We start from the raw sequence: 27,429 nt of genomic DNA, 5'->3' as shown, positions 1-27,429 counted from the left end.
TGAAGGAGGAGAAGTGGATTAATTGAAAGTGTGCACAGTAATTAGTTGCTGTATATAATAATTTTTTGAGGGAAACCCTTTTTTGGTATACTGTAATTAGTGGTGTGCATAGTTGAAGGCTGGCAAGTTTTCTGAGGAGAACCCAATTTTTTGAAGGTGGAATACTCTATTTTTTGTTATACTGTAATTAATGGTATACTGTAATTAGTGGTGTGCATAGTTGAAGGCTGCCCAGTTTTATGAGGGAAACCCAATTTTCTGAAGGTGGAATACTCTATTTTTTGTTATACTGTAATTAATGGTATACTGTAATTAGTGGTGTGCATAGTTGAAGGCTGCCCAGTTTTATGAGGGAAACCCAATTTTTTGAAGGTGGAATACTGTATTCTTTGTTATACTGTAATTAATGGTATACTGTAATTACTGGTATACTGTAATTTTTGGAGGGAAACCCTATTTTCTTAAGGTGGAATGGGTTATCATAGTTGAAGGCTGCCCAGTTTTCTGAAGCTCGAATGAGTTCTACCTTGCAAGCATTATTAAAATAAGCTTTTCCCTGCTGGTAAGAAAATTCAAGAACTGGAAAATTAAATTGGTTGTATATATAACCTTTTTGTTCATTTTGCAAAAAGTTTGTCATTTTGCAAAAAAGTTTGCAAAAAGCTTTTCCCTGCTGGTAAGAAAGGGCGAAATAAAGTTTGTCATTTTGCAACCTTTATTTATTGACCTTTTTGTTCGTTTCATGGGCATTGATGTCCCAAAAAAATGGAGCATAGAGCTTTACTCCCCCTTAATATATGCATATTATTATGACTTGGGAGCTCAAATATTCTCCCCCTTTTGTCATCACCAAAAAAGGTGGAACAAAAGGAAAGAGAGTAGGTGTAAGCCAATGAAAGTGCATACAACCACTCAAAGGACATAGCATCCACGACACATCATAACAGTGACAGAATTATATAAAACGGAATACATCCCAAAAAGATCCAACTGACTATCCAAGCAACTACCTAAATATGATCCATACAACCAACTGATAATCCAAACACTATAGAAACATATAGATAAGGCTAATATATAAAAAAATCTGAACAAGACAGGATCCATCATCAGAGAACTAGAGCCATCTACTGCTCCGAAGGAGGCGGTGGGTGATGAGAAGAACTGCCCGGCGCCTGGCCCCACTGACCACTGGAGATGTAGCGATAATAGGCGGCCCACTGGTCATCAAAGTGGGAAGTCATGGTGTGGAAGCGAGTCGAAATCGCAGAGTCGACATGGGTAGACAACTGCTGAAACTGAGAGGCCATGGATCGCTCAATGGCCTCCTGCATGTGAGCCAAATCCTGGCGAGTGCAGAACTGAGATGTATCTTCTGAAGGCTGAGGTGCCGGTGCAGGCTGGTCCTCGGCTTCGTAGCCTCCTCCATCGTGAACATCGATGTCAATCGCTGCTTCATTAAGAGCCATACGGTTAAAGGTCGGAACATCAAACGGGGCAGTAGGAGTCATGGTCATCTCTCCATCCAAGGTGATGCCGAAGTGCCGGAAGACACGGGTGAGAATCATGCCATATGGCAAGGAAGATCGGTAGCGTTCAGGGGTCTGAAACATGAAGCGAAACATGATATATGGCAGACAAAGCTGGCGGCCCTCTAGGATGCTGTAGATAATATATGCCTCTAAGGGTCTTACGGCTTCACGCATCCCACCACGAGGTATGAAGATGTGGTACATGAAGTTATGGAGCACGCGCGCAACCGGAATGAGGTCGGCAGATTGTACGGGCATATTAGGGTGGTAGCGCCGTGTTATCCGCCCATAGACAGTGTCATGATCAATATCATCAAGTTCATGCGTCCCATCGTCCGGCCAAAAATAGTGTAAGAGGCCGTCATGGCTAATCCCAAATATTGTGGCAAAAGTCTGATAGGTGAGTTTGATGACAGTTTTCTTGACCTTAGATTCGATTTTAAAGAATGAAGGGGAAATGATGAGATTGGCATAGAAGAGACGCACCAATCGAGGGTAAACGGGTTCGTTAATGTGAAGGATGGGTGTCCAATGAAGAGCATCAAATTTGGCCTTTAAATCAAAATTTTCAAGGACAGGGGGATCAATGTACCTACCGGTCAGGACGCGCCTAGTGCCGACGTCGTCCCAAAGTTTCTTCGCCTTATCCCCAGTGAAATAGGACTTGGCCACAACCTCGGCAGCCACAGCCTTGGCCTTGGACTTCTTCCGTGAAGGCCCTTCTTCGTCGGGAACTTCTTCATGAACGTATTCGGGGTCTTCAACTTGGGAGGAGCCTCCGATGTTGAGATTTTTGGTTTTAGGAGGCATGGTGAGAGGAAATATGGGTGGAGAGAAAAGTGATATGTAAAGAAGAAGAGAAATAGCCCTAAAATGGAGGCCAAAAAGAGAAATAGATAAGGGAAGAAAGAAAAAATGAAAAAGGGGTGAAATGCTAGGGTTTTAGGAAGAAGAGAGGGATTTGGAAGGGAGAAGAGGGTTTTGGAGGAAGATGTAGGGAGAAAATGACGGAACGAAAGAAAAAGTGGACTTAGGGTTTCAAGAGAAGTGGTTTAGGTATAGGGAAAGAAGAGAAGAAAAGTAAAGTAAAAAAAAGGAACCGGGTCCAGGGTTATGAAGCTCCTGGGCCGATTCTCGGAGTTCCGAGACACTGTGTCGGAGTTCCGAGAACAAAAGGAAATTTTTTTTTTTCAATTGCCCGAATCTCGGAGTTCCGAGAATTTACGGTTTTTTGTATATGCTACTGGAACGAATCTCGGAGTTCCGAGAAATGTTCTCGGAGCTCCGAGAATATACAGGTTTTTTGGATATGCTACTGGAAGGAATCTCGGAGTTCCGAGAAATGATCTCGGAGTTCCGAGAAATGTTCTCGGAGCTCCGAGAATATACATGTTTTTTGGATATGCTACTGGAACGAATCTCGGAGTTCCGAGAAAATTTCTCGGAGCTCCGAGAATAGACGGGTTTTTTCATATTATACTGGACCGAATCTCGGAGTTCCGAGAAAATATCTCGGAGTTCCGAGAAAATATCTCGGAGCTCCGAGAATAACGTCGCGGAAATCTCGGAGTTCCGAGACATTGTCTCGGAATTCCGAGAATCGTTGGAGGTTCCACTTTAGGATCTGATAACCCATTTATTTTATATTTTTATTTTGTATGAATTGTCTTTTGCTACACAAACTATTGAAATTGTGGCCCATCAAATGGACGTTATGGATCATCCTATGGTGTGGGGTGGAAAGTCCATTTGGAAAGAAGAGGGTGGCTGTTGTAAGAAATTAAGTGTGGAATTTATGAACAACTTTGAGGAAGAATTTTTTTCTTCCCAACAGTTCAACCAACCAAACAAAACCGGAAAAGCACAAAAAACAGGGGTCCCATTGCCAACTATGACGATGAAAATATAAAGTAGAGAGAATAACCACAATTACAAATAAATCATATTTCCATCCAATACAAATATAAATTCCCCCAAAACTTTATGAACAAATATTTGATGATTTTCAAAGATCTTTACCATATTTCGCAATGAACCCAATGCCACAACCACCATCACTTCACAGAACTTGATTTTTCATTACAAATACATAGTTGTCAGTATGCTGAGATACAAACAAACCCTCCCTCTGTGTCTCTACACCCTGCTTTCTATCCTACACATATGCGCCCAACAATTACAAATAAATTTAGCCCATTTTATCCCATTTTGCTTACAAATACACAGAAAACTTCACTGGAAAGACCATCAATGTCCACCATGTTTACAACATCCATCAGAACTTGAAGAGAGGTTCTTCATTTTTCAGTCATATATCCCCCTTAAGGAAATCACCACAGTCCCCAAACTCTCCGCGCAAGAATCTTTCGCACAGCTGCAGCCGATAAGTGGGAATGTCAGACTTGCTGAAAGTAAATGGATCATTTGCATACAGATGGTCGATCGCTTTAAGCACGAACAAACCACAGTCGAACCTGCATAACAACAGTTGTATTGAGCGAATCAAAATCATAGCCTAGAAAAATAAACATTTAAATATACTAATATACTGACCCATTGGCCTGTTGTGGGAAATTTTCCATCTGCGCATATTGAAAGTGGTCTATATCACAGCCCCTTTCCTTTAAGTACTCCTTCAACAACACAACCTGCAAGTGGTTAACATTGACAGGTTTAGGAAACATAAGTGTTATACGTATAGATTTATAAGTAGGAAAACATTAAAGATGCTAACCCACTTACGGTCAATCATGCTCTTTCCTGGAACTCCATTCCTTTACAGGAATTGTATTCGTGGAAGATTTTGTTGACCATATCGACAATGAGGAGAACCCAATGGTTGTCTTCACATAATGGTAATAGTACCATTTTTACTGCTTCGAGGTGGTGGTTTATAAGTCTACTGTGCAGAGCATCTTTCGCTGTCCTCCACTTTTCTACCCTCTGGACCTCAGTGACTTCGGTCCCTACTGCAGTAAGAGTTCCCTATAAAAAAAAGGAATTCAATGGGATACTACAGATAAAATCTTATGTAAACCTCAATGTGGGATGATAGAAATAACACTTACATGTACCACCGATGGAACGAAGACAATTCCCCCCATTGTAGGATCTGCTAACCCATCGTCGTTGGAGGACTGCACGTGCTTCCCATATATATCGACAACCTTCAAGGAAGAGAAGTAAATATCAGATGTACATTATTCCCTACAGTAATGTAGAAATTAATGATAAAAAATGACACTTACAGTGCCAGTCAGGTATTGTCTGACATTCCAAAGATGTTGTAGGTTTTCAGCTATTAGGTGTACATCATCCGTTTCCATGAGGATATCACTGCAAAATTGTATTAAATTGTTAGTTAATAATTTTCAATTCTGATCAACTTAAATCATGGTATAATATAATTCACATCTACTTGCCTTTTATCATGCTTTAGAAGTCTCTCTATCAGAGCTGTTCTCCTTCCCTTACGCATCTTCCCGTCATCCCCTTTCTTCTTGGGCGGTGGTTTAGGTATGTTGGGGTCCTCCCCCTGTTTCTTCCCTTCCTTCTGCCTCCTCTTTCGGGTCTTCCCTGAATAGTAGGGGCTTTTTCTGGCTCTCCCAGGTTTCCTACTCCTTCCATCCATCTTCACACCCCTCACAATGCTCCCTAATTCGGAATCCACCATCTCATCCCTTACACCACTCACTTTCATCTCAACTTCAGTAGATGGTGCCTCTTCCTTGGTCACCTCCATTTCGAACAATCGTTGTAAAGGGTTAAGGATCACCCCGTCTGTGGTGCCGAATATTTCTTCATGTGACTTGGGGTTCTGAGCCGATACATCTATTAGGGTGGCGGCTGCATCCATGTCACATCCAAGGTCAGCTAAATCCGTCCAATCCTCGCACAACTGCGAAGATAATCGTGCACCTTGAGATGCATTTTCGCCCTTCCTCTCCTCCTCAACCCTCTCCACCTCAACCCCCTCCATTCTTCCCCCAGTCTCTTCATTTGTTCTCCGCATACGCTCCCATCCTTTTTTCAAATCCTCCTCTTTCTTTCTGACATCTTCCTCTCTTTTTCCAACATCTTCCTCTCTTTTTCTTATTTCTTCCCATGCTGCTGTAATCATCTGCCACTGTCTATCAATTACATCTCCCTCTCTCGCCAAAAATTTTATATGCTTCGACTCATCTTCACTACTTCCTTTCTCCATTTCACTTTCTACTCCCAAAACTATCCCCTCGGATTCCAACTGTTCCTTATCGACTTCCATTGTCTCATCAACATCCTAATGTTTAAACATGACAGTCAATGATCAAATTTAAAAAATCAATAAGTAAAATAAAATAACGTACGCAACATAGTCCTGCTCGACTGCATTACCTCATCCTGTAGGTACTGTGACTTCTCTAACAGAGATACTTTCAATGTCACCACCACCTGAATTTTTGGAAAACATAGTCAGTTATCAAGATACTAGTATTGATATATACGTTAACAAATTTTTCATATCTCACCTCCGATTTCTTTATCTGCTTCTGCTCCACTAATCGATATGTCTTTGATTCGTTTGCTTTCCAGTCCCATTTAAGGACACGTGGACGAGCAGTTGGATTGGTGGGAATCCAAAATGTGGTATGCTCGTATAACCATACCTGCATACATACGAAACACCATGTTAATCAAACTATAAACAGCACGGTTAGAATATTAAATGTCATGAGTCCAAATTACTTGAATTACCAACGAGCAGCCACCAAGGTACCTGCCACCCTTGCTGACTCTGTCTAGGTAATCTACGAGCCAGTCATACACTGCCATCGCCCAGTTATAGTTGCCAATGTTTCCTATGTCATCGATGTAGGGCCAGAAGAGCTCGTCAGCTCGATGTGCGCTTTTTGTGAAAAGGACAGAGGCAAAAAGATCAGGAGAACATATTTCACTGTCTTCTCTATCGAAACTTTATTGTGTTCTCTAACTAATGCTGTAATTTCATTCTCAATAACCGATGGCTTGACGTTGGCCTCTGGAAATGGCCAGCCAGGCACTTTAGGTTGCAGTTTTGTCCTGTCGAATGACAGAACCCTCACCACGTCCATTTGCTCTCCACTAAGTGGCAGTCCTAATGCCAATGCCACATCTCTTGGAAGGAAGGGGACATTTATACTCCCCAACGTGAACGTGTTAGTGCCGGGAGTCCACTTATCGTGGATAGCTCTTATGAGAGGCTTGTGCATGATAATGTCCTCCATGCCAAACAGATGTCGGAAAGGAGTCTTTTCTATGGCATGAAAATGGACTGGCTTGAACTTTATCCTGTCCATTGCCGATTTGAAAGAAGCTGGAGAACATCGTGCTGGGACGTATGGAGCCTGCAAAACAAATTACATCGCCAAAATATATGTGGTAAATGAATTAACTTACTATGATTGATACAATTAACAACATACACACTTACATCTGTTCCTCTCTTCTTCACAGCTGCAGTTTTCGTCTCCTCCCCTTCTAAACTCCTTTCTGTCCTTCTTGGAGGCTTTGTTACTTTCACTCTATCACTTTTTCGCATCACCATCTTTCAAGGCTTTGAATGGCTCCTGACCGGATAAAAACTGTATAACAATGAACAACCAAATCAAAATCACCGAGATCAATTCATAACCCAAAAACTCAGTTATATTGACAATCATTAAAAATCTCGTCCTCATCATCTCTAAAATAAATTACTAAGAAAATCAATAAAATCCAACCCATAGCATAAACTCATATTCCCAATCAGTACGAAGAGAAGAAAAGCTACCAAGCAAACCAACAATTATTACAATTCTCATACTTACCTGAAAATATGTATCATGTCTGTAACCTCTAAGGTCTGGCTTCTTAGATATGAAGCAAAGCAAACAAGAAATAAAAGAGCTAACCAATAAGTGCAACGATCAGTGTTCTATATGAATTTTCTGAAAGCACAACAACAAGGACAAACCCCCAAAACAGATTAGGAGGTCTGTTAAAATTCTCATCCACATGGGCATCAGGCGAGTATTAGCTCACATGCATTTAAAAAAAAACTTATAGCATCAGACCTTTTGAGAAACAAAGCAGATAAGCACTAGGTATTGGAATTCAATGACCACCATTGGACCAATAATTTAATAAATGAAATCGAAGATAAAACAAGATTCTATTCCTGTTCCGACTCTTCTATTAAAGGGAATGACAATTTCAAATCTACTGTTTGGGTAAGCACTAGAATTCCCTCCAGAATCTATCGTGGAGAGTGGAGAGAGACAGAGAGAGAGAGAGAGAGAGAGAGAGAGAGAGAGGAAGCGAGAATCTTAGATATTCTTTTTTTGAAAAGGGCAACAGAATATATATATATATATATATATATATATATATATATATATATATATATATATATATATATGTAAAAACAGAACCGAGGTGGTCCTGAAGGAACAAAGATAATACAAAGATAGCAGTGCAATAATTCAAGGAGGTAGATAGTCAAAGCACTCAAACGCGGCCCGAAAGACTCCTTTCTTGGCAAGGGTGTCTGCTTCCGCATTGGCTGATCTCCTGACATGGCGAAAAACTATTGAGGAGCCCTTAGCTCTGTCCTCAATTTCCTCTAAGAGAGGCAAAAATCGCCAAGGGGGAGAAGCGTTACCCGAAAGCCAGCGAATAACATTTAAGGAATCCCCTTCGACGATAATGTTGTCGCACTCCAGACGAGGCATCGAGAGAAGCCCGCTATGAACGGCTCGGACCTCTTCCTCGTTTGAGTTTCAAGTATGGAAAATAAGCACAGATTATAAGATGTAGAAGAAAAGGAAAGTTTCTTAGAGATTTCAGATCAATCATATCAACAAATCCATGAAAAATTGCAAATTCAACCAACAATAACCTAGGATACAAAACCCACAGTACAGAAATTTCCATATATAAAAACAAATTACAGATAATAAAACAAAAAAAAAGGGAAGTGATATTTACGCCCCTTTTGATCACCAGGGACACCCAACGTCAGTGTATCAATGGCAAAAAGGGAGATGATGTACTTTATGTCAAAAAAATCCAGTGGCTTTGATTGCAAAGTACACTGGCAAATGGGTGTCCCTGGTGATGAAAGGGGCGTAAATATCATTTCCCAAAAAAAAGAGGGAAATGGAAAAGCAAATACCCCTTTGGTGGTGTATTCATGGACTGGTTATGAGCCGTATGGTTCTTCAACTTCACCATTTCTCTAAGAAAAATGAAGAGGAAAAAATGAAAGATGGCAGAATCGATTTCTCAAATTTTTAAAGTTGATGAAAATGAGACGATTGAAAGTGAAAATAGAAAAAATGGATGATGATACCTGAGAGGAGAGGAAGACAAGTTTTCGCAGCTTGGTTGAGGTTGATTTAGGGTTAGGATTTTTATAGGTGAGCGAGCCACTAGGAATCAAGGATATCAACTCTTTGGGCAGTAATAAAATCCGCCCGAATCCGGACTTTTTTCTCCCCGGGTCTCCCCTTACGCTGACTAAGTGGAACCAAATGCCGGGATCGACGGAGACCGAATCAAACGCTGATTCTAAATCTTGATTCTTGCAATCCGAACGTGCTCTTACGCTTAAGTGACCATTTAATTACCCCCCAATAGGTAACTCACAATAATGAATGAATTCTGAAATTTTTTTCTCTCTCTTGACTCTTGACCTTACTTATAAAGTTTGTTTCGTTTAGCCCGAAATGGGCAAAAATTTCGTTCCGGACCGAAATGGGCAAATATTTCCATTTTGTTCAGGATTTTGGTCCATTTCGTCCGAAATCTGAAATTTTGGACGAAATGGGCGAATTTGCCCATTCATCTAAAATATGATAAATATTGTTTTAATTTTTTTTACATTTTTAGCTCATTTTGTGACTGTTTATGACCATTTTATAGCTGTTGGAAGGGTATTTTTCTTCTTTGCTCATATACAATCCCTTAGACCTCTATATAACCCTCTAACCCTTTTCTCCCACCGCTTCTCCTTCACCTTCTCTTACAACTCTCTTTACTACACTTTTCTACTTACAATTCTCTATTGCACTCTTCAACTACACTCTTCAACCTTCTTTAACCACTACATTCTAAGTCCATTTCATCTAAAGATCCAACTATTTTAGATCAATCTCAAAAGAAAAGGCTTCAAAATACTACACAAAAGCTTCTACTATGAGTTACAACTACACTACTTGCTACTACCCTCCAAAGGCTTCAACTTCAATGAATTATCTCCTCCAAAAGCTTTAAGTGAAGAGACTTGGGAAGTGAAAGCTACGTACACTAACTGAGTAACTGCTCTCTTCAACTTTAAAGGCTTCCTTCTACTATCTCTTCTTCAAAGGCTTCAATTGGAGGGAAGTGATATCTTTCTTTAATTCCATTTTTTTTTAATTTTATTTCTTTTCTTTAATTATATTTCATTTTAATTAAAATACAATATGAGTTTGGGACCTTCGGTAGGAGCCTCCTCCATTGGTTCCGCACTCGCTAGATTGGATGACCCGACATCGGCTTATGCATCATTCATGACGGGTCAAAAAAAATAAAGTAGTTTGCACATTTTGTCATAAAATCATAATGGGTGGAGGTATAACCCAATTGAAATGCCGGGATCGACGGAGACCGAATCAGACGCTGATTCTAAATCTTGATTCTTGCAACCCGAACGTGCTCTTACGCTTAAGTGACCATTTAATTACCCCTCAATAGGTAACTCACAATAATGAATGAATTCTGAAATTTTTTTCTCTTTCTTGACTCTTGACCTTACTTATAAAGTTTGTTTCGTTTAGCCCGAAATGGGCAAAAATTTCGTTCCGGACCGAAATGGGCAAATATTTCCATTTTGTTCAGGATTTTGGTCCATTTCGTCCAAAATCTGAAATTTTGGACGAAATGGGCGAATTTGCCCATTCATCTTAAATATGATAAATATTGTTTTTTTTTTCAAAAAAAAAGTACATCAATGCCCTTGTAACGACTAGTTTTAATTTTTAGCTCATTTTGTGACTGTTTATGACCATTTTATAGTTGTTGGAAGGGTATTTTCCTTCTTTGCTCTTATACAATCCCTTAGACCTCTATATACGACCGCTTCTCCTTCACCTTCTCTTACAACTCTCTTTACTACACTTTTCTACTTACAATTCTCTATTGCACTCTTCAACTACACTCTTCAACCTTCTTTAACCACTACATTCTAAGTCCATTTCATCCAAAGATCCAACTATTTTAGATCAATCTCAAAAGAAAAGGCTTCAAAATACTACACAAAAGCTTCTACTATGAGTTACAACTACACTACTTGCTACTACCCTCCAAAGGCTTCAACTTCAAAGAATTATCTCCTCCAAAAGCTTTAAGTGAAGAGACTTGGGAAGTGAAAGCTACATACACTAACTGCTCTCGTCAACTTTAAAGGCTTCCTTCTACTGTCTCTCCTTCAAAGGCTTCAATTGGAGGGAAGTGATATCTTTCTTTAATTCCATTTTTTTTAATTTTATTTCTTTTCTTTAATTATATTTCATTTTAATTAAAATACAATATGAGTTTGGGACCTTCTATAGGAGCCTCCTCCATTGGTTCCGCACTCGCTAGATCGGATGACCCGACATGGGCTTATGCATCATTCATGACGGGTTAAAAAAAAAAAGTAGTTTGCACATTTTGTCATAAAATCATAATGGGTGGAGGTATAACCCAATTGAAAGAACATCTAGCGGGTGTTCCTGGTGAAGTAACAGCATGTAAAAAGGTCTATGCTGATGTAAAATGGAGAATGAGCCGACCCATAGAAGCAAATAGAAAAGAAAAAAGCAAGGAAAAACTTAGTTAGAGCATAAATAGGTAATCCGTATTGTACTGCACTCCAAGAAATAGAAGAGGAGGAGGAGGAGTGGAGGACCACTTATGCCTATGAGTCGGGGAAAGGGAAAGGAAGTTGTAGGACCAAGTGAGATGAAGAGAAAAAAGGGAATCACAAGGGGTTGAGGTAATTTTTATACCACAAACAACCCTCAGATCCCAGCCAAGCATTGATAGTGCTTTGGCAACAAAAGAAATTGTAGATAAGGCAAACATGGTAGTTGGCATGCTTTGTGATGATGCCAACCTGCCTTTCAATATTGCCAATTCGCCTTATTGGCAATCTATGTTTGATGTTGTGAATGTCGTCGGTTCAGGTTATAAGGCACCCTCTTATCATGATTTAAGGGGGACAATATTAAAGAGTACAATGGAGGAGTAAACAGCTACCCGGGGACATTGAGGTGTCATTGAGAATCATTGGTTGTAGCATTATGGCCGATGGATGGACCGACACCAAACAAAGTTCCCCAGCAAACTATTTAGTATATTGCCCCAAAGAAGTAATGTTCCAAAGATCCATTGATGCATCTGACATAGTGAAGAATGCCGATGCATTATTCAATATTTTTTATCATATTGTCTTAGCTGGGTTCAAAAAATATAGTGCAGTTTATAACTGATGGTGAGCCAAGTTATAAAGCTACTGAAAAAAATTAGAAGTCAAATACGACACCTTCTTTTGGATTCCATGTGCAGCCCATTGTTTAGACCTAATCTTTGAGCAGCTGGGCAAACTGAATATGTTTCCTCTCATAGGAAACACAATTGAGAGGGCTCGAAAGGTTACAAAGTTTATCTAGAATCGTGAAGCACGGTGGAATCAGTTCGAAAATGACGTCTCAGATTTACAGTGCTTAGTCGTCAGAATTCTTAGTTAAATCTGCAGTGCGACTAGATGTAAAAGGAACTGGAGCACTTTTGAACACATCGATTCAGCAAAGAGAAACATGTTGGAGTACTAAAGATTGGATGACCTGGTTTTTGTCCATTACAACCTCAAGTTTCGAGGAAGGTATACTACTCAATTGAAATTAATATTCTCACTCTTAACTTTAAGCTTTAAATTTCATACTTAAACTCATTTGTGCTGGATAATTTTTCAGGGACTTATCTAGAAAATCTTCTACCATTAGCGAACCACTGAGTATAGATCATCTGGATATTATGATGGATTGGGTTGCGAAAAATGACAACGTTATTTTAATGCAAAAAGATATTGGTTGGTAAAATATTGAAGCACTTATTAGAGTTGCTGCGGCTGACGACAATGACACGATCCTTGAAGATCCTCCTCCTAGAGATGATGGAGCTGGTAGTGACAACACCAACGAGGGCTCCTTCCACTCGATTGAGTATAATGATCATCAAGTTGGGAGCCCTTAGGATTGAGGAGATGGCATAGTTGGCCGATTGAGCTATGAGATGTGATTTAGAGGTGCATTTTGTATTTTATTGTATTTTCTTATGTATTAACTGGAGTAAATCTAATTTTTTAAGTAAGAAAGATGTCTTTTTTACATATTTGGTTCATTTAATTGTTTCTTATATTTTTTAACAAATTCTTCTTTTTTGGATTTTTTCATATTTTAACTATTAAAAAAATTTCCCTCGTGTCGTAGGGAACGAAATTAGTTTGGGACAAAGGCTTGGTTGGGTTGAGTTGAGTTGAGTTGAGTTGAGTTGTAAGAAACGAAAACTTTTAAATGAAATCAGAACGAAATGACCGAAATGTTCTGTTGCGGTTGCTAAACAAAATGGCGAACAAAACAAAATTACAACAAAGGTCTTGACTCATGTATACATGTGAATATCATTGGGTCTAGTTTTACCCGACCTGCATCGATCCGGCCCGAAAATAACATGGGTCGGGTTTAGAAATCATGGGTCTTAGGTAGGGTCGGGTTTTAAATTGGAAAACCTGACTCAATCTTAGGTAGGGCCAGGTTTAAAGAAAAAAACCCGAAACCCGACCCGACTTATATGGGTGTACTGTGACATGCTTAAATATCTCTTGAATAACATAGCAAATTATTTTCCAATAAACTGATACAATTGTTTTCATTGAGGTGATGATGTCTGTTATGTGAAAATATATACACTTGATGATATAAATCTGGAGATTTTTGGTGTGAAGATTTGTTTCTTTTCTACAATCTTTAAAATTAGTCACTATGCTACGCTAAAAAAATGAAAACCCAACCCGAGAAACTATATTGGGTAGGGTTGGGCTTACGAATCTCGAGCTTTCTTGTAAAAAATTAGACTCCCGGCCCGAGATAATTCTCGTGTAGGTAGGGTTTTGGAAAACCCGACCCGCTCGACCCAAGTTGCACCCCTAATAGCAATCCAACTCCATCTTTGTTAAAGCCTTTGATCTTGGATTTGTGACCTAATTGGGAAAGACATGGGATTAATAGCATAAAAAATTAACGATGATGGAAATAATACCTGTCGCCAATTTTTTTTTTAAAATATTAAATATATTTTTGAGTATCTAGCACGATGGTTGGCCAATAATGTCCCCATAAAAACCAATTAGTGGTGGATCATTTTAAACTATCGCTAAATATTAGTAGAGTGTACTAGTGGTAATTATAATTGTCGCAATTATTCTTTTATAGCGACAAAAATATTTCCGTCATGAAATCCTACTTTTCTTTAAGTGGTAGATATTAAATATTGCTAATGCATCCCTAAAACAAAACACAATTTTGTACTTATTTTTAGATTACACATCCTTTTCAAAGTCTTAAACCCAACATGACTTTCTCTCTTATGCTTCTCTTCTTTAACACGAATCATTCTTGAGTTTGGCCAACGACAAAGATTGCAAATGGTTGCATGCCTTTGGTAGTTGTGATCGGTTTTACAAGGAGGTGGGTTTTTAAAATCAATTTACAACAATTAGAAGAAGACGATTAAAGGAGATTTTATCTGCTAGCTATGTGCGCATGAAGTCTAGTATTCTTCCAGAAGTACAGTGGGCCCTACTTCAAAGGATGATCGTACATTTGTTGGGCCACAATGTAAATTTGTTGTACTCCATAAATCATCTCCATACGATGATCCTAACCCAATGATTTGTTGGACCCCAATGACAGAGAGACGAAGAAGTAGAATTGGCTGCTGGAAATGCCCATGCGGCCATGCCTTATATTAAGCAATGGAACCTCTCCCATTGGGTCTAAGAAAGACGAGCCCACAAAAGATGGAATGAGGAACTAGCCACCACAAGAGCTCAGCTATTTGATGGTGAACAGGTTTCAAATAAAACTTGGGAACCCATTTTATAGCTCTCTCTCTCTCTCTCCACTTTAATAACACCCACATCGCCATCTTCCCATGACCTCATCAGCTCAACCCTTGCTCCTCAGCCTGCAAGCAAATTGCGACTGCAGTGATTGGAGGCACACGTAGAAGATATATCAAACTTCAAAAAACAGGCTTCTCCCTATATATTCCCCTCTTACCCTCTCCTTTTCTTTGTTTTGAATCTAGCTATCGTATCCTTTTTCATAAAAAATTCCATGCTTATCTAGTAACTTAAAATGAAAGGAAAAAAAAAAAAACGTATAACCTACGTCCCAAGTCCACACTCTAATTTGTTATTAAATTAAGGAAGAAGTTGACATGATATTCGTTACAATTAAGGGTACCCTTAATTGCATTGTTTCCTTTTGCCACTGCCTAGGAATCATGAGGCACTGATACTAAAATCAAAGTTGTATGCTAGCAAATGGATGATCAAATTCGAAATGGATCGCGACCCAGACTTAGAAAGCAAGATTCAAAATGCACACTCAAAAGGACGTTCTAACCAATGGATGATCCAATTCCAAATGGATCGTATACAGAAGGCAGAAGTGGATATGATCCGAAATGTATCTGTTGACACCCTCACTTTTTATGTTCCGTAAAGATCAACGGTCTTCATTTTTTCGGTGGACTTGTGCCTGAAATCTCCTGGGATCACTGGTTTATATCTTACAGTGGGGCCTACTTATGAGATGGTCTCGATCTTCTGACTACATACTCACGTGCACGGTGGGGAGACCAGTGCCCTCGTCGCGACACTACAAGAAAATGAGTTATTACTGGCATTCCGGAATGTCGCTAATCACAAGCAAAATTTCACCCGCGTTTTAGGGAAATGCTGATATATCTAGTGTTCCTAAAGGGTTATACCGACGTTAAAATTAAAACGCCGGTGAAATTCCTTACACCGGCATTTAAAAACATCACAAAAAAGATAGCTTTTAACGCCGAAAGTAATATATTCACCGGTGTTTAGAAAAGTGTCGATGTATAGATACAAACACCGACGGTTTTGTTACTCGTTAGCATTGCTGAAAACATTGAACTTCTGCGACATTCAGAACCGTCACAAATTACGGAACCATATGTCAGTATGTACTATTTACGTTTAAGAACGTCGGTGAATACAGTTTTCAGTGGTGTTTAATATGAATACCGGTGTATTGTATGCACCGACGGATTGTGAATGTTGGTGATTAGTGTATTCACTGACGTTTCCTTCTGAACGCCGGTGTATATGTATTTTTTTTAAGTATTCATTTATATCACCAAATAGGGTACATATTGTAACACATTTAGAACCTGCTCTGCTGTCACACTGACATTCGCATTTATGCTCTCACAAACTTGAGATCACAGATTCAATCCTAGCTTAGTTGACGAAAACACTGCTGTGATTACATGGAAAACAAAAAAAAATTGTGACTCAACAAAGACATGTGAATTTTTTTTTTAAGGATTCTTCTAAGCAAAACACAAACTGAACTGTTGAATATAACTTAAGACTTGCTCTTGAAGTTTGGCATTCGATGCAACTGCAACTCCAATTGTCCTACACGGACTTGATTGGATCTGTTAACCTGAGCGGCCATCCCTCAAATAGATTGCCTTTTAATATTATTCCAGATCATCAGTCTCCATTGAAAACTTCATTTCGTGGATCTGATGGTATCAGCTTCTTAAGGGCGAACCTGAACAAATTTGAAAATCTATTGGAATCTGAACCCAATTTAGCTATTGCCCATGCCAAAGAAAGAACGCAGGATCCAAAAACAGCAGTTATAATATGATAACTTACAGCCAGCAATGTCACTATTAGTGTGAAGATGGTCATTAAAAAAAACTTATTTATTATCAATGCCTCAATCAATTTCATATCTGTCTGCATCTAAACACCAGTTGAGCACCCCCAACTCTTGAGCACTCCTAACTCTGCATGATATGATTGTTGTCTGGAAGTTATTTCATAACTTCATACATGGCTTGGTGAAGAAATAACACGTAGTAGTAAAGAAGTGGACGTGCAAGTTATCAAAAGAAACAAATTCCTTTGGATCAATATGATGGAGAAGTCTATGGTCTTCATCACTGTTAAGCCTAAAATTGGTAACAAATATGACAGTGACGAAAGAGCTGATCTGGTGGGCCCAAGGGACTGAGCTGATGGAATGAAGCCCTGCACAAGAGCGCACGAGGTCAGAAGACCAACCCGGAGTCGTACTTCGGACGGGCCCTTCGACACTCAAGTCAGTATGAGCAGAAGTGCAGAGCCAAAACTTTAAGAGTGGTTGTTCAGAAGTTATTACCTCTTGCTTTGAGCCTTGAGAGGCCCTTTATGGAGGGGGACCTGGGGTGGTTGGATTACCTACCCCATGACAGGTGTCGGCCCTTTTGTGGGTTTAGGTTTACCTACTCTTAGGTAATTACCAGATTACCTCTGGGCGGATGCTGGATTTGTGGTGAGCCTTTCTGGGGCCACGTGTCGACAACTAATTAGTTGTTGTTTTTCATACCCCATCAGTTGCCCCCCAGTTCTCCAAGTCATTGTAGTGATTTGGAGAAGTGTGAGGAGTTATGTTCCTAAACGGTAGAACAAGCTAGTGTTTGGGATGGCTCGATGAAATGAAGTAAGGGGTTCGGCTGGAACTGACCGGCCAAGCCGTCTGACCGGCCTATGACGGCCAGAGGTCGAAGTGTAAAATTTGTCCGGCCTGGGACGGCCAGAAGTTGAAGTGTAAAATCTGTCCGGCCAAGCCGTCTGTCCGGCCTGGGACGACCAGAAGTTGAAGTGTAAAATCTGTCCGGCCAAGCCGTCTGTTCGGCCTGGGACGGCCAGAGGTTGAAGTGTAAAATCTGTCCGGCCTGGGACGGCCAGAAGTTGAAGTGTAAAATCTATCCGGCCAAGCCATCTGTCCGGCCTGGGACAGCCAGAGGTTGAAGTGTAAAATCTGTCCGGCTAAGCCGTCTGTCCGGTCTGCAGGTCGGCTATCAGATCCACGCTGGGCGGTTGCGCTGAGGTTGCTACTTCTTCTGCCCGAGCCAGGGGCGGTTCCTGGAGACGGGCAGCTTGGACAGGGGGAGCGCGGCTTAGCGTAGCCTGCTTCCCGCTGTCTCGCTGGTGTCCCCTAGCTGCGGGGGACAAAGGGCTATTCGTTGATGGGGATGGCGTCCGGCGAATCGGTGCTCGCTTTCGCCGGGGATGACGGTCCCCTGGCTGTTCCTCGTTGCCTTCGTCATAGGTTTCTGTCTGGTCCTGCGTTGTCAGGGGCCTCTCCGGGGCCGGAGGAGGCAAGCGTTGGAGTAGTTCTCGGCGGAGTTCGTTGAACATCTCCATGGTGGGGACCATCTGCGGTGCGCTAGAGGAGGGCTGGTGTCGGCCCGAGAGTGGTGAGTTGGGCTCTCGGGAGCTTGAGGTGTTGGTTTGTGCCGCTGAGCCTGACTCCTGGTTATTACCCCTGTTTCTTGCTGTTGTGTGTGGTTTCTCATCGCCATAAGGCGTTCAGTACTCGACGAGTCCCACGGATGGCGCCAATATGATGGCGTCTGAATCCGGGTCGGTGATCGCGCGGTCGGTAGAGGGCCTCCGCGGGGTCTGCAATCACAAACAAAGGGGGTCAGGGGGTCCGGGGTGGGTCCCGGACGACCACTTCGACACCCAAGTCAGATCCTTCGACCAATCAATATAAAGGACAGCGGGAAGGGGAAGGGGTTTTGATCAAGGTTACCAGGGCCAACGCGCAGGCTCCTTTCTGGGTGTGTAAATGAGTGGGTCGGAGGGAACTAGCAGGGAGAGTAGGATTGCGTTCCTAGTCTCCTCTGTTGTTGCCTCGCCTCTTTTTCCGGTTGCTTTTTGCGGGGCTAAGAATGGGGGAAGTCCTTTACAAAAAATGTGGATCCTCTCTCTTCTTCATTTCCCTTCCTTTTAAAGGGAGGTGCGTGGCCCTTTTCATCATTATGGAGAGAAAGCCTTCCTTTGCAGGATTGGGCCGTCCCCGTGCCTCGCCGGCGTGCGTGGCTTTGCCGGCCATTTCCTTCCATAATTTGTGATGATGAGGCCTGGATGGTGACACGTGTCATGTTTGCATGGTCTTTACCATTTTCCAACGTCTTTCTTCATGATGACTAGGCTCTCCTTGTGCATGGACGACACGTGGCGATATCTGAGAACGACGCCGTATTTGTGTCCCATCAATCCATTCTTCAATAATAATAATAATAAGATCCATCAAAACCCACAAATTTATTGAACAGAGAATTGAGAAGCTTCTTCCTACAGGTCAATAGACACAAACTTATTGAATAAAGAATTGAGTAATGGCAATTGAGAGAGTGGGATCCAAGATATCTAGATGTGGCTTTTGCAAAGGCGGAGTCAAACCACGTTAGCACAACAACACTTCTTTCTACAGGTCTCTGACTTTCAGTTCTGTTCTGAACTTTTTTAAGTACTTCAAACCCAATCCTTATCATAATCAATAACTTCTCACCTTCAATACAAAATTGCTAAATGATCAGGGTTCTTAATTTAAGAAATTCATGCAATCTGCTATGGATTAATCATCACTACCAAAAATTTCAACAAGCATCCATTTTTCAATATAAAAAGATTCATCAAAACCCATCAAATAAAAGCCGCAAATTTATTAAACAACGGATGACAAGTTTATAATATTCTTTCCTTTTTTCCAAATTAAACATGGATGTAAAGGAGAGCTAAATCATACAGGGGTCTTTTTTTTTTCTTTTTTTTTTTGAGAAAATTATAGATGGGTCTTTATAATCCGCCTCCTAGCCAAGAATCTCGACACGGCCGGAGTAAGCGCGATTGTAACCGGAACCCTAATCGGAAACAGTGCTTTGTTACATAGCACTGCCAAAGCTAGGGCACCGCCACTCGAAGCCACCGACTCCGCGGTTTTGTTCTTCTTCTTCAGTTCGGACTGAGATGGGTTCGAGTCCTCTACCACAACGTCTCCTGTTTGAGAAGGAGACATGGATGAATTGGGTTCGGGTTTGGGTTTGGGTTTGGACAGGCCTGAAAGCCCTATCTTTCCGAGCACCGATTCCACGTCTACGTTGTTGTTGATTGCAACGTATAGGCCGGTAATGGAAGCTGCAGAGACGGAGAGGTGAACTCCGAGGGCTACTTTTCCGTATTTTTTGAATAGTTCTCTGAAACGCCCTCCATACGCCATTGGGTCAGAGCTTTATGGTTAGGGTTTTTGGTAGGGGAGAAGTGAGAGAGGTGTTGGGTTTTAAGGGGTTTTAGTTGAGGGTTTTATGGCCAACCCAGGCGTGCTATATCGGACGTCCATCTAGTTAATGAAAACTCTATTTGAAATCCAATTTGCTCTGTTTGGTTGCTCATTTTGGGGGGATTGTAGGAGTTTCAAATGCTCGAGATCTTCCAAAGATCTCCCCAAAGCATGTTTGGTTGTCATGTAGATGTTTGACCACTAGACAACTTCTAGACATCATTATTGCATTTTATCCTAGGTGGCGCCTATGAGGCGGAGATGTTCCCCCCATAATCTTCTCTCCTTTTTTCATCAAAATGGAGAAATTTGTGTGGGGAATTAGGAGAAGATTCTTGTCTTATTCTTTTTCTCTCTTTCTCTCTCTCCCACCCTATATTTTGATAACGACACCCAACATTTTCCGCTAGTTTTCTCGCGCAACCAAACACTACTCACAAATCTTCTCCCTAATCTTCTCCCCATCTTCCATGCTTGTCTAATTCTGTTTGAATTCTTCTTCTCCTAATCTCCCAGCCATCAACAACCAACCAAACAGAGCAATTGGGATTTTGGAGTTATGTCTCCAGATCCCATTAGGATCCGAAAAGATATGGGCAGATATTCAAGATCCACAGAGATGCGCCTAAAATGTTGTGTATAGTTTAGGGCGGTGATAAATTCACCCCCTTGTATTACAATATTCACTCCTTATTATTTCAAAATGGACTGTACAGCCCACACCATAGCATGATCCAAACCGTCTATCTGGATCCAGATCTACCTATGACGTGGTCAGGATCCATTTAGATCGCTTATCGGATCCTTGTTGAAGTGTTTTTTTTTATATCCTACTCTCTGAGTCTAGGTCACAATCCATTTCGACTCGGACCGTCCGTCCATCAGAGTGTCCCAAGTGTTGTCCACCGTTCGGGTTTAGGGTTAAGTGAGAGAAGAGGGAAGAAACACCAGGACAAAGAAGAATCATCATGGAAGTGAAAAGCCTAGTAAAGTTTTTAAATATTATGAAATTAACCCTAGTAAACAGACATAAATGAACATTAGCATGAATGATATATTCATACTTTCCACCCCTCCATTTAGACTGGGCATGGGCCGTATGGTTCTTCAACTTCGCCATTTCTCTAAGAAAAACGAAGAGGAAAAAAGAAGAAGAACGGTAACAGAATCGATTTTTCAATTTTTTAAAGTTCGAGAAAATGAGACTGATTGAAAGTAAAAATAGAAAAAATGGATGATGATACCTGTGAGGAGAGGAGGACAAGTTTTCGCAGCTTGGTTGAGGTTGGCTTAGGGTTAGGATTTTTATGGGTGAAAGAGAGCCACTAGGAATCAAGAATATCAACTCTTTGAGCAGTAATAAAATCCGCCCGAATCCCGACTTTTTTCTCCTCAGGTCTCCCCTTGCGCTGACTAAGTGGAACCAAATGCCGGGATCGACGGAGACAAAATCAGACGCTGATCTAATTCCGGATTCTGGCAATCCAAACCTGCTCTTACGCTTAAGTGACCATTTAATTACCCCCCCAATAGGTAACTCACAGAGTCACAGTCATGAATGAAATCTGAATTTTTTTTCTCTTTCTTGACTCTTGACCTTACTTGTAAAGTTCGTTTCGTTTAGCCCAAAATGAGCAAAAATTTTCATTCCGGACCGAAATGGGTATATATTTCCATTTTGTTCCTGATTTCGGTCCACTTCGTCCAAAATCTGACCGAAACTGAAATTTCAGACAAAATGGGCGAACTTGCCCATTCATCCGAAATATGGTAAATATTTTTTTCAAAAAAATTGTATTAATGCCCTTGTAACGGCTAGTTTTTATTTTGTTACGTTTTTAGCTCATTTTGTGACCGTTTATGATCATTTTAAAGCTGTTGGAAGGGTATTTTTCGTCTTTTCTCATATACATGCCCTTACACCTCCATATTTCTATCATTAGTTGTTTTAAACATGCAGCCTCTCACATACACAGCAACCTATTGGAAAAGTGTACAACAAAGGGAAGTAGTGCCACTATTGAAGCATAGCATCACAAATATCAAATTCTAAATACAGATGTTAGTACCACCCTGGTCAAGAAATAATATTGGTTCTTTTAGATTTTCCAATTTTTATTGAGTTTGGTTAATATCTTCTTGGAGTAGCAGTTATTTTGTGTTAAAAGAAAAAACGAAAAGAAAACATCTAGAAAAGTTTAATCGGCGTGTGTGCTATGATGAGGCTACTCAGAGCCCCTCTTTTCTTTTTCTCTTTCTCCTCTTCGTGTTTTGTGTCGTATTCTTTTGTTTTGTTTTCAGAATTCTTGCTTTCGGGGCTAATCGACTTCATTCATTGTGGAACAATTTGATTCACGTGACCGATCTTTCATCTCTTGCCCACTTGACTTCGTTCCTTGTGGAACAAGTTGATCGACATGGCTTATCTTGTTATCTTTGACCCAACGAGCTTTGTTTCATATGGAACAAGCTAGTTGAGACATTCCTTTCCTCGGCCGAATTGGCTTCGTTACGCATGGAACAAGTCGATCAATGATGAGTTATTTACCTTGATCAAACCGGCTTCGCTTCATATGGGGCAAGTTGGTTGTAATTATTATGTTTCTCGGTCATCTCGACTTCGTTCCTTATGGAACAAGTCAACCGACGACGAGTCTCTTACATTGGTCCAATAGACTTTGCTTCATATGGGGCAAGTTGATTAGAGTGAGTGTCTTTTGGTCGAATTGGCTTCGTTCCTTATGGAACAAGTCAATCGAGATACTTGGGTTATTATTTTAGTTGAATCAAGTTCGTTTATTGTGAAACAAGATGATTGAGATATCTTGGAACTGCTTATCTTGGCCGAATCACCTTCGTTTCCTTTTAAGCAAGCCGATCGAGATGGTTTGGGTTATTATCTTGGCCGAATCAACTTTGTTTCTTGTGAAACAAGCAGATCAAGATATTTTGGGTTATTGTTTTAGTCAATAGACTTCGTTTCCTGTGAAACAAGCCGATCGAGGTGGTAGATTTGCATATATTAGTCTAGTCGACTTCGTTTCATATGGAACAAGTCAATCAAAACGACAAGCCCCCGCCATTTACATTTTGTCCGCTCCTTCAGACTTTGCCTTAGCAATTGGGACCTTGGTAGGGTTTATGTGATCTTCATCCATTCATTTCGGGATCTTCTTTGCCTTTCGAGATTTGCTTCAGATTTTCACGATTACCTCCATTGTGTCTTCGAGATTTTCTCTCCGATTCTAGGGATTCCACCGATTTTGGGATCATTTCGTCAGGTTTAGGCGACGACGGACGGAATCCTCCTGAGCCAAATCCCCTGTTCAAAACAAAAGAGATCAAAAACATAAAAACTAAAAAAACACAAAAACTGAAAAACACCAAAACTCAAAAAGGCCAATGATGGTGATTGCCTGGTCACTCGGAGCCTGCCTTTCATTCCATCTAAGATTTCGATCGCGATTTTTCGAATTTCATCAGTTTTTCGAGGTTTTATCGGATTTTCGGGATGGGTAATGACGTAGCGCGGCCTCCCTTCACAGGGACTATCCTCGCGAGCCCTTGGGTGATGACGTAGTATGGCCTCCCTTCATAGGGACTACCTTCGCTGAGCCCGACGATAGGCTATGACAACTGCGAGACTGATTTTTCCATCTCCTAAGGATCAGAATTGCTTGGATAGATTCCCTCGAAATCGCCCCTAAGCCTATTGTATCGTATGCCCTCTTTCTTTTTTCCTGGCATCTTGGTTCTCGCACCTGGTCGATTTCCGGGCTTCTTCTGCTTGTATCTCGTAGTTTGTTGATTGCTTGTGTATTTATTTTTAGTTCGTCTGTATGTTTAATTTTTAGTTTGCTTGTGTGTTTACTTTTCAGCATGTGATTGGTTACTGCTTTCTTAGCACTATATCTTGCTTAGCTGTAGTCGAAGACATGTATTATGGTCATGCAACTTTAGAGTTGCACTAGTCTCTCATGCCTCCCTGCCTATTTGAGAGATTACTTGAGTGTCATTGATGTATTATTTGAGTGATAAAAAGGGTAGATGGCAGATTCTAGTGCTCCATCCAGGGTCGTGCGATGCTAATATCAACCCTCCTTTATATTGATCGATGTGGATTGTTTGTGTTAGATATATTTTCTTTTTCTTGTAATGTGTATGTGATTCGATCTAGGGAATTAGAGGGAGAAATCCCTAGAATTTTGTGGACTCGTCATGGAAAGTGAGGAGCAAACCCCGTTTCGATCCTTCTCATGCAGATCATTGGCAGATGGCCTACCTTGGTCAATTCCCTTTGATTGGCGATTCATGTGTGTTTGATTGCTTGATACTTGATAGTTGAGCCAATCAAAGCGGGTTGATCAAAGTGGTAAAGTAGGACCACTTTGTAGATAGATATTTTCGGGGATGTTTGTTTCCATTTTATGTCTTTTAGCCAAAAATTCTAAAAACTAATAAAATTGGCATTAGAGACCGAGTTTTATCAGGCGAATGGGGTGCCTAACACCTTCCCCATTCGCAATCAGGCACTGACCCATCACTTTGGGGAAGTCGACCTGCCTTTTTCAGCATAGAGTTTTATATAGGGTTCTAGGCCCTTCATCTTAGATGTCGACTCTACCTTAGTCCCCATTGGAATCTTGATCCATGTGGGGAAACATCGATTTGAGCGAGAGAGTGAAGTCAGCGATTGCCACACGGAGTTCTCCAAATGTGGAGACTAAGGCCGTATTCGGGGTAGGCGCTGTAGTAGAGCCCTCGTGGCTCTTTACGCTACTAGCGCTCCCCCTCTGAGCTTCACGTGATTACTCAGGTCCCACACTCGACGAAGAGTCCAAAATTTTAGAGATGCAGATGCGAAGGATTATAATCCAAGGGATTGAAACCCGAGTATAGTGATTTCATCACAGCAATCCAAGGATGGCCGTCTCAACTAATGTCAGGCCACGTTTGGATACCCACAAGATTTAGATTTGGATTTAGTTGACATTTTGAATTTGATCAGATCCTAAAAATTTCCAAATCAACTACAACAGTGCAAAAAATTCTGATTTTGAAATATGTTCTGCGAGACATTATTTGGAAATCAATATTTGTGGCAACTTCCTTCACCGTCGCTGCTCGTCCTCGACGTTGCTCCGGCAGCAATGAGACATCCCCCCTCCCTCTCTCTCTCTCTCTCTCTCTCTCTCTCTCTCTCTCTCTCTCTCTCTTAAAACATGTTCATGAAGATGATGGATGTAAAACTCAAATCCAAATCAAAATACAAATGCATGAGGTATCCAAACGGGCCCTTAATTTAATTAGAGAGTCTCTAAGCAAATCAAGAGAGTCTAGCAAAGCAGATTGTTGGATCTATGATAAAGGAGAATGATAAAGTTCTCTTCGCTGACCGAGGAAGGAAATTTCTGAATTCTAAGAATCAGAAAAGCAAGGCAAAGGCCAGATCCGATCAAAGGCAAGAAAGTTCTAATCAAGGGGGAGTCTTTAGCGGTCGTGATTCTGAGAAACAAACTCGTAACACGGGACAAAGATGGGTGTTGTTACAACTGTGGTAATAGAGCCAGGGTCTGGTAACTCCTATGTGCCATCGATGATGGAGAAAATTCCCACACTGCATCCGCATGGAAGGGTGGGATTGTCCATGTTGCTTCCGCATGGAGGAGGAGATTATTGGGGATTCCACGTGAAAGAAAAGATCCCACATCAGAAAAGTGGAGAGATGTGGATGAGCTTATAAGAACTTGGGCACCCTCCCCTTAGCAGCTTGCTTTTTTTGGCTAGCTTTTAAAGTTGAGTTCTACCTTGGTCCCAACAGATGGTTAGTCAATAACGTCCACGCAAAAATCAATTTAGAGACGTATCATTTTAAATTGTCGCTAAATATTAATGAAGTGTGAGGTAATTATAGTTGCCGCCATTGTTCTCTTATAGCGATGAAAATATTTCTGTACTGAATTCCTATTTTCTTGTAGTGGTAAATATTAACTGCCAATGCATCCCTATGACTAAACACAAATTTGTACTTATTTTTAGATCACAAGCATATCTTTTTCAAAGTCTTAAACCCAATATGCTTCTCTTCTTTAACATGAAACAATTTTGAATTTGGCCAACGACTGCGGTTGCAACTGTTGTATGTCTTTGGCAGTCGTGATCGGTTTCACAAAGAGGTGGGTTTTTATAATCAATTTACAACAATTAGAAAAAAGACGATTAAATGAGGCTTTAGATGTTGTGTGCAGGTGAACTCCAATATTTTTCTAGAAGTATAATGGTCCCACTTTAAAGGATGATCCAAACCATTCATTTATTGGGCCACAACGTAAATGTGTTGTACCCCGAAAATCAATTCCATAGGATGACCCTAACTCTCTGATTTGTTGGACCCCAATGGGAGAGAAACGAAGAAGTAGAATTTGCTGTTGGAAATGCCCATGCCTTATAGTAGGTAATGGAACCTCTCCCATTGGGGTCCAAGAAAGATAAGCCCTCAAAAGATGGAATGAGGAACTAGCCACCACAAGCAGCTATTTGATGGTGAAGAGGTTTCAAATAAAACATGGGAACCTATTTTTTGGCTTTCTCTCTCTCTCTCTCCACTTTAATACCACGCACATCGCCATCTTCTCATGACCTCATCATCTCAACCCTTGCTCCCCAGCCTCCAAGTAGATTGCTAATGCAGTGATTAGAGGTACACGTAGAAGATATATCAAATCTAATTTGCAAATCAACAATTTCCTCGTTCAAGATCAAGCAAGTTTACTTCAATATTGCTTTCAAAAATAGGCTTCTCCCCTCTTTCCCTTTCCTTATCCATGTTTTGGATCTAGCTACTGTATCATTTCATAAAAAATTTCAAGCTTATCTGGTAACTTAAAAAACAAAAATGAATGAGTGTGCCCAATTCGAAAATGATGTGACCCATACTACAAAAATAATCCAAAGTCGAAATGGAATGTGACCCAGACTTAGAAACTAAGATTCAAAATGCACACTCAAAAGATGATCCAATTCCAAATGGATCGGATATGATCCGAAATGTATCCGTTAACACCATTACTTTTGAATTTTGATGTTCTATAAATATCAACGGTCATCATTTTTTATATCTATAGTGGGCCCACTTATAAAATAGTCTAGATCTTCTCACCGCATATCCACGTGTACGGTGCTAGGCCAATTCCCTCGTTGGGAATATTTTTCGCTCCTTTTTAGGATAATGCGCCCCCCTTTTAACGTGGGGCAGACCTTTAACTTTAACGCTTTATGACGTCAAATCACGTTAACAGTGGGGCGAATTATTCTTCAGTGGGGCGAACAAATCATTACCCGTAACTTTATTGCAGTCTTTTTACACGTGCCACTGTAGTGGATGGACACGTGGACCCCCTAACTCATGATTTCACTCGAACTTTCCCTCCTTCCAA

General features: G+C 40.8%; 3 protein-coding genes and 1 long non-coding RNA gene across 4 annotated transcripts; all 4 read right to left on the bottom strand.

Moving 5' to 3' along the window:
* Window positions 1-4,741: 4,741 nt before the first annotated feature.
* On the bottom strand, window positions 4,742-5,420 carry LOC143886201 (uncharacterized). The gene is made up of 2 exons (XM_077390153.1): window positions 4,955-5,420; window positions 4,742-4,868 (listed from the first exon to the last, which is right to left on the bottom strand). Exons 1-2 carry the CDS (start codon window positions 5,386-5,388, stop codon window positions 4,757-4,759), a joined length of 546 nt encoding a protein of 181 aa, XP_077246268.1. The 5' UTR covers window positions 5,389-5,420; the 3' UTR covers window positions 4,742-4,756.
* On the bottom strand, window positions 5,402-6,185 carry LOC143885962 (uncharacterized). The gene is made up of 4 exons (XM_077389989.1): window positions 6,041-6,185; window positions 5,907-5,963; window positions 5,469-5,811; window positions 5,402-5,421 (listed from the first exon to the last, which is right to left on the bottom strand). Exons 1-4 carry the CDS (start codon window positions 6,182-6,184, stop codon window positions 5,402-5,404), a joined length of 564 nt encoding a protein of 187 aa, XP_077246104.1. The 5' UTR covers window position 6,185.
* A 517-nt stretch (window positions 6,186-6,702) lies between these two features.
* On the bottom strand, window positions 6,703-7,447 carry LOC143886220 (uncharacterized). Its single transcript, XR_013253710.1, has 3 exons — window positions 7,358-7,447; window positions 6,982-7,132; window positions 6,703-6,895 (listed from the first exon to the last, which is right to left on the bottom strand). It is a non-coding gene; the product is annotated as an uncharacterized LOC143886220 (long non-coding RNA).
* Window positions 7,448-19,498: 12,051 nt separating this feature from the next.
* LOC143885961 (uncharacterized) lies at window positions 19,499-19,933 on the bottom strand. Its single transcript, XM_077389988.1, has 2 exons — window positions 19,703-19,933; window positions 19,499-19,666 (listed from the first exon to the last, which is right to left on the bottom strand). Exons 1-2 carry the CDS (start codon window positions 19,931-19,933, stop codon window positions 19,499-19,501), a joined length of 399 nt encoding a protein of 132 aa, XP_077246103.1.
* Window positions 19,934-27,429: the final 7,496 nt, after the last annotated feature.

The sequence above is a fragment of the Tasmannia lanceolata genome, unplaced genomic scaffold, assembly GCF_043159265.1.
Source record: "Tasmannia lanceolata isolate RefF3 unplaced genomic scaffold, GAP_Taslan_0.1 ptg000011l, whole genome shotgun sequence".
Lineage (NCBI taxonomy): Eukaryota > Viridiplantae > Streptophyta > Magnoliopsida > Canellales > Winteraceae > Tasmannia > Tasmannia lanceolata.
Note: the sequence above shows the minus strand (reverse complement) of the source record. Positions and strands in the feature narration are given on the sequence as shown.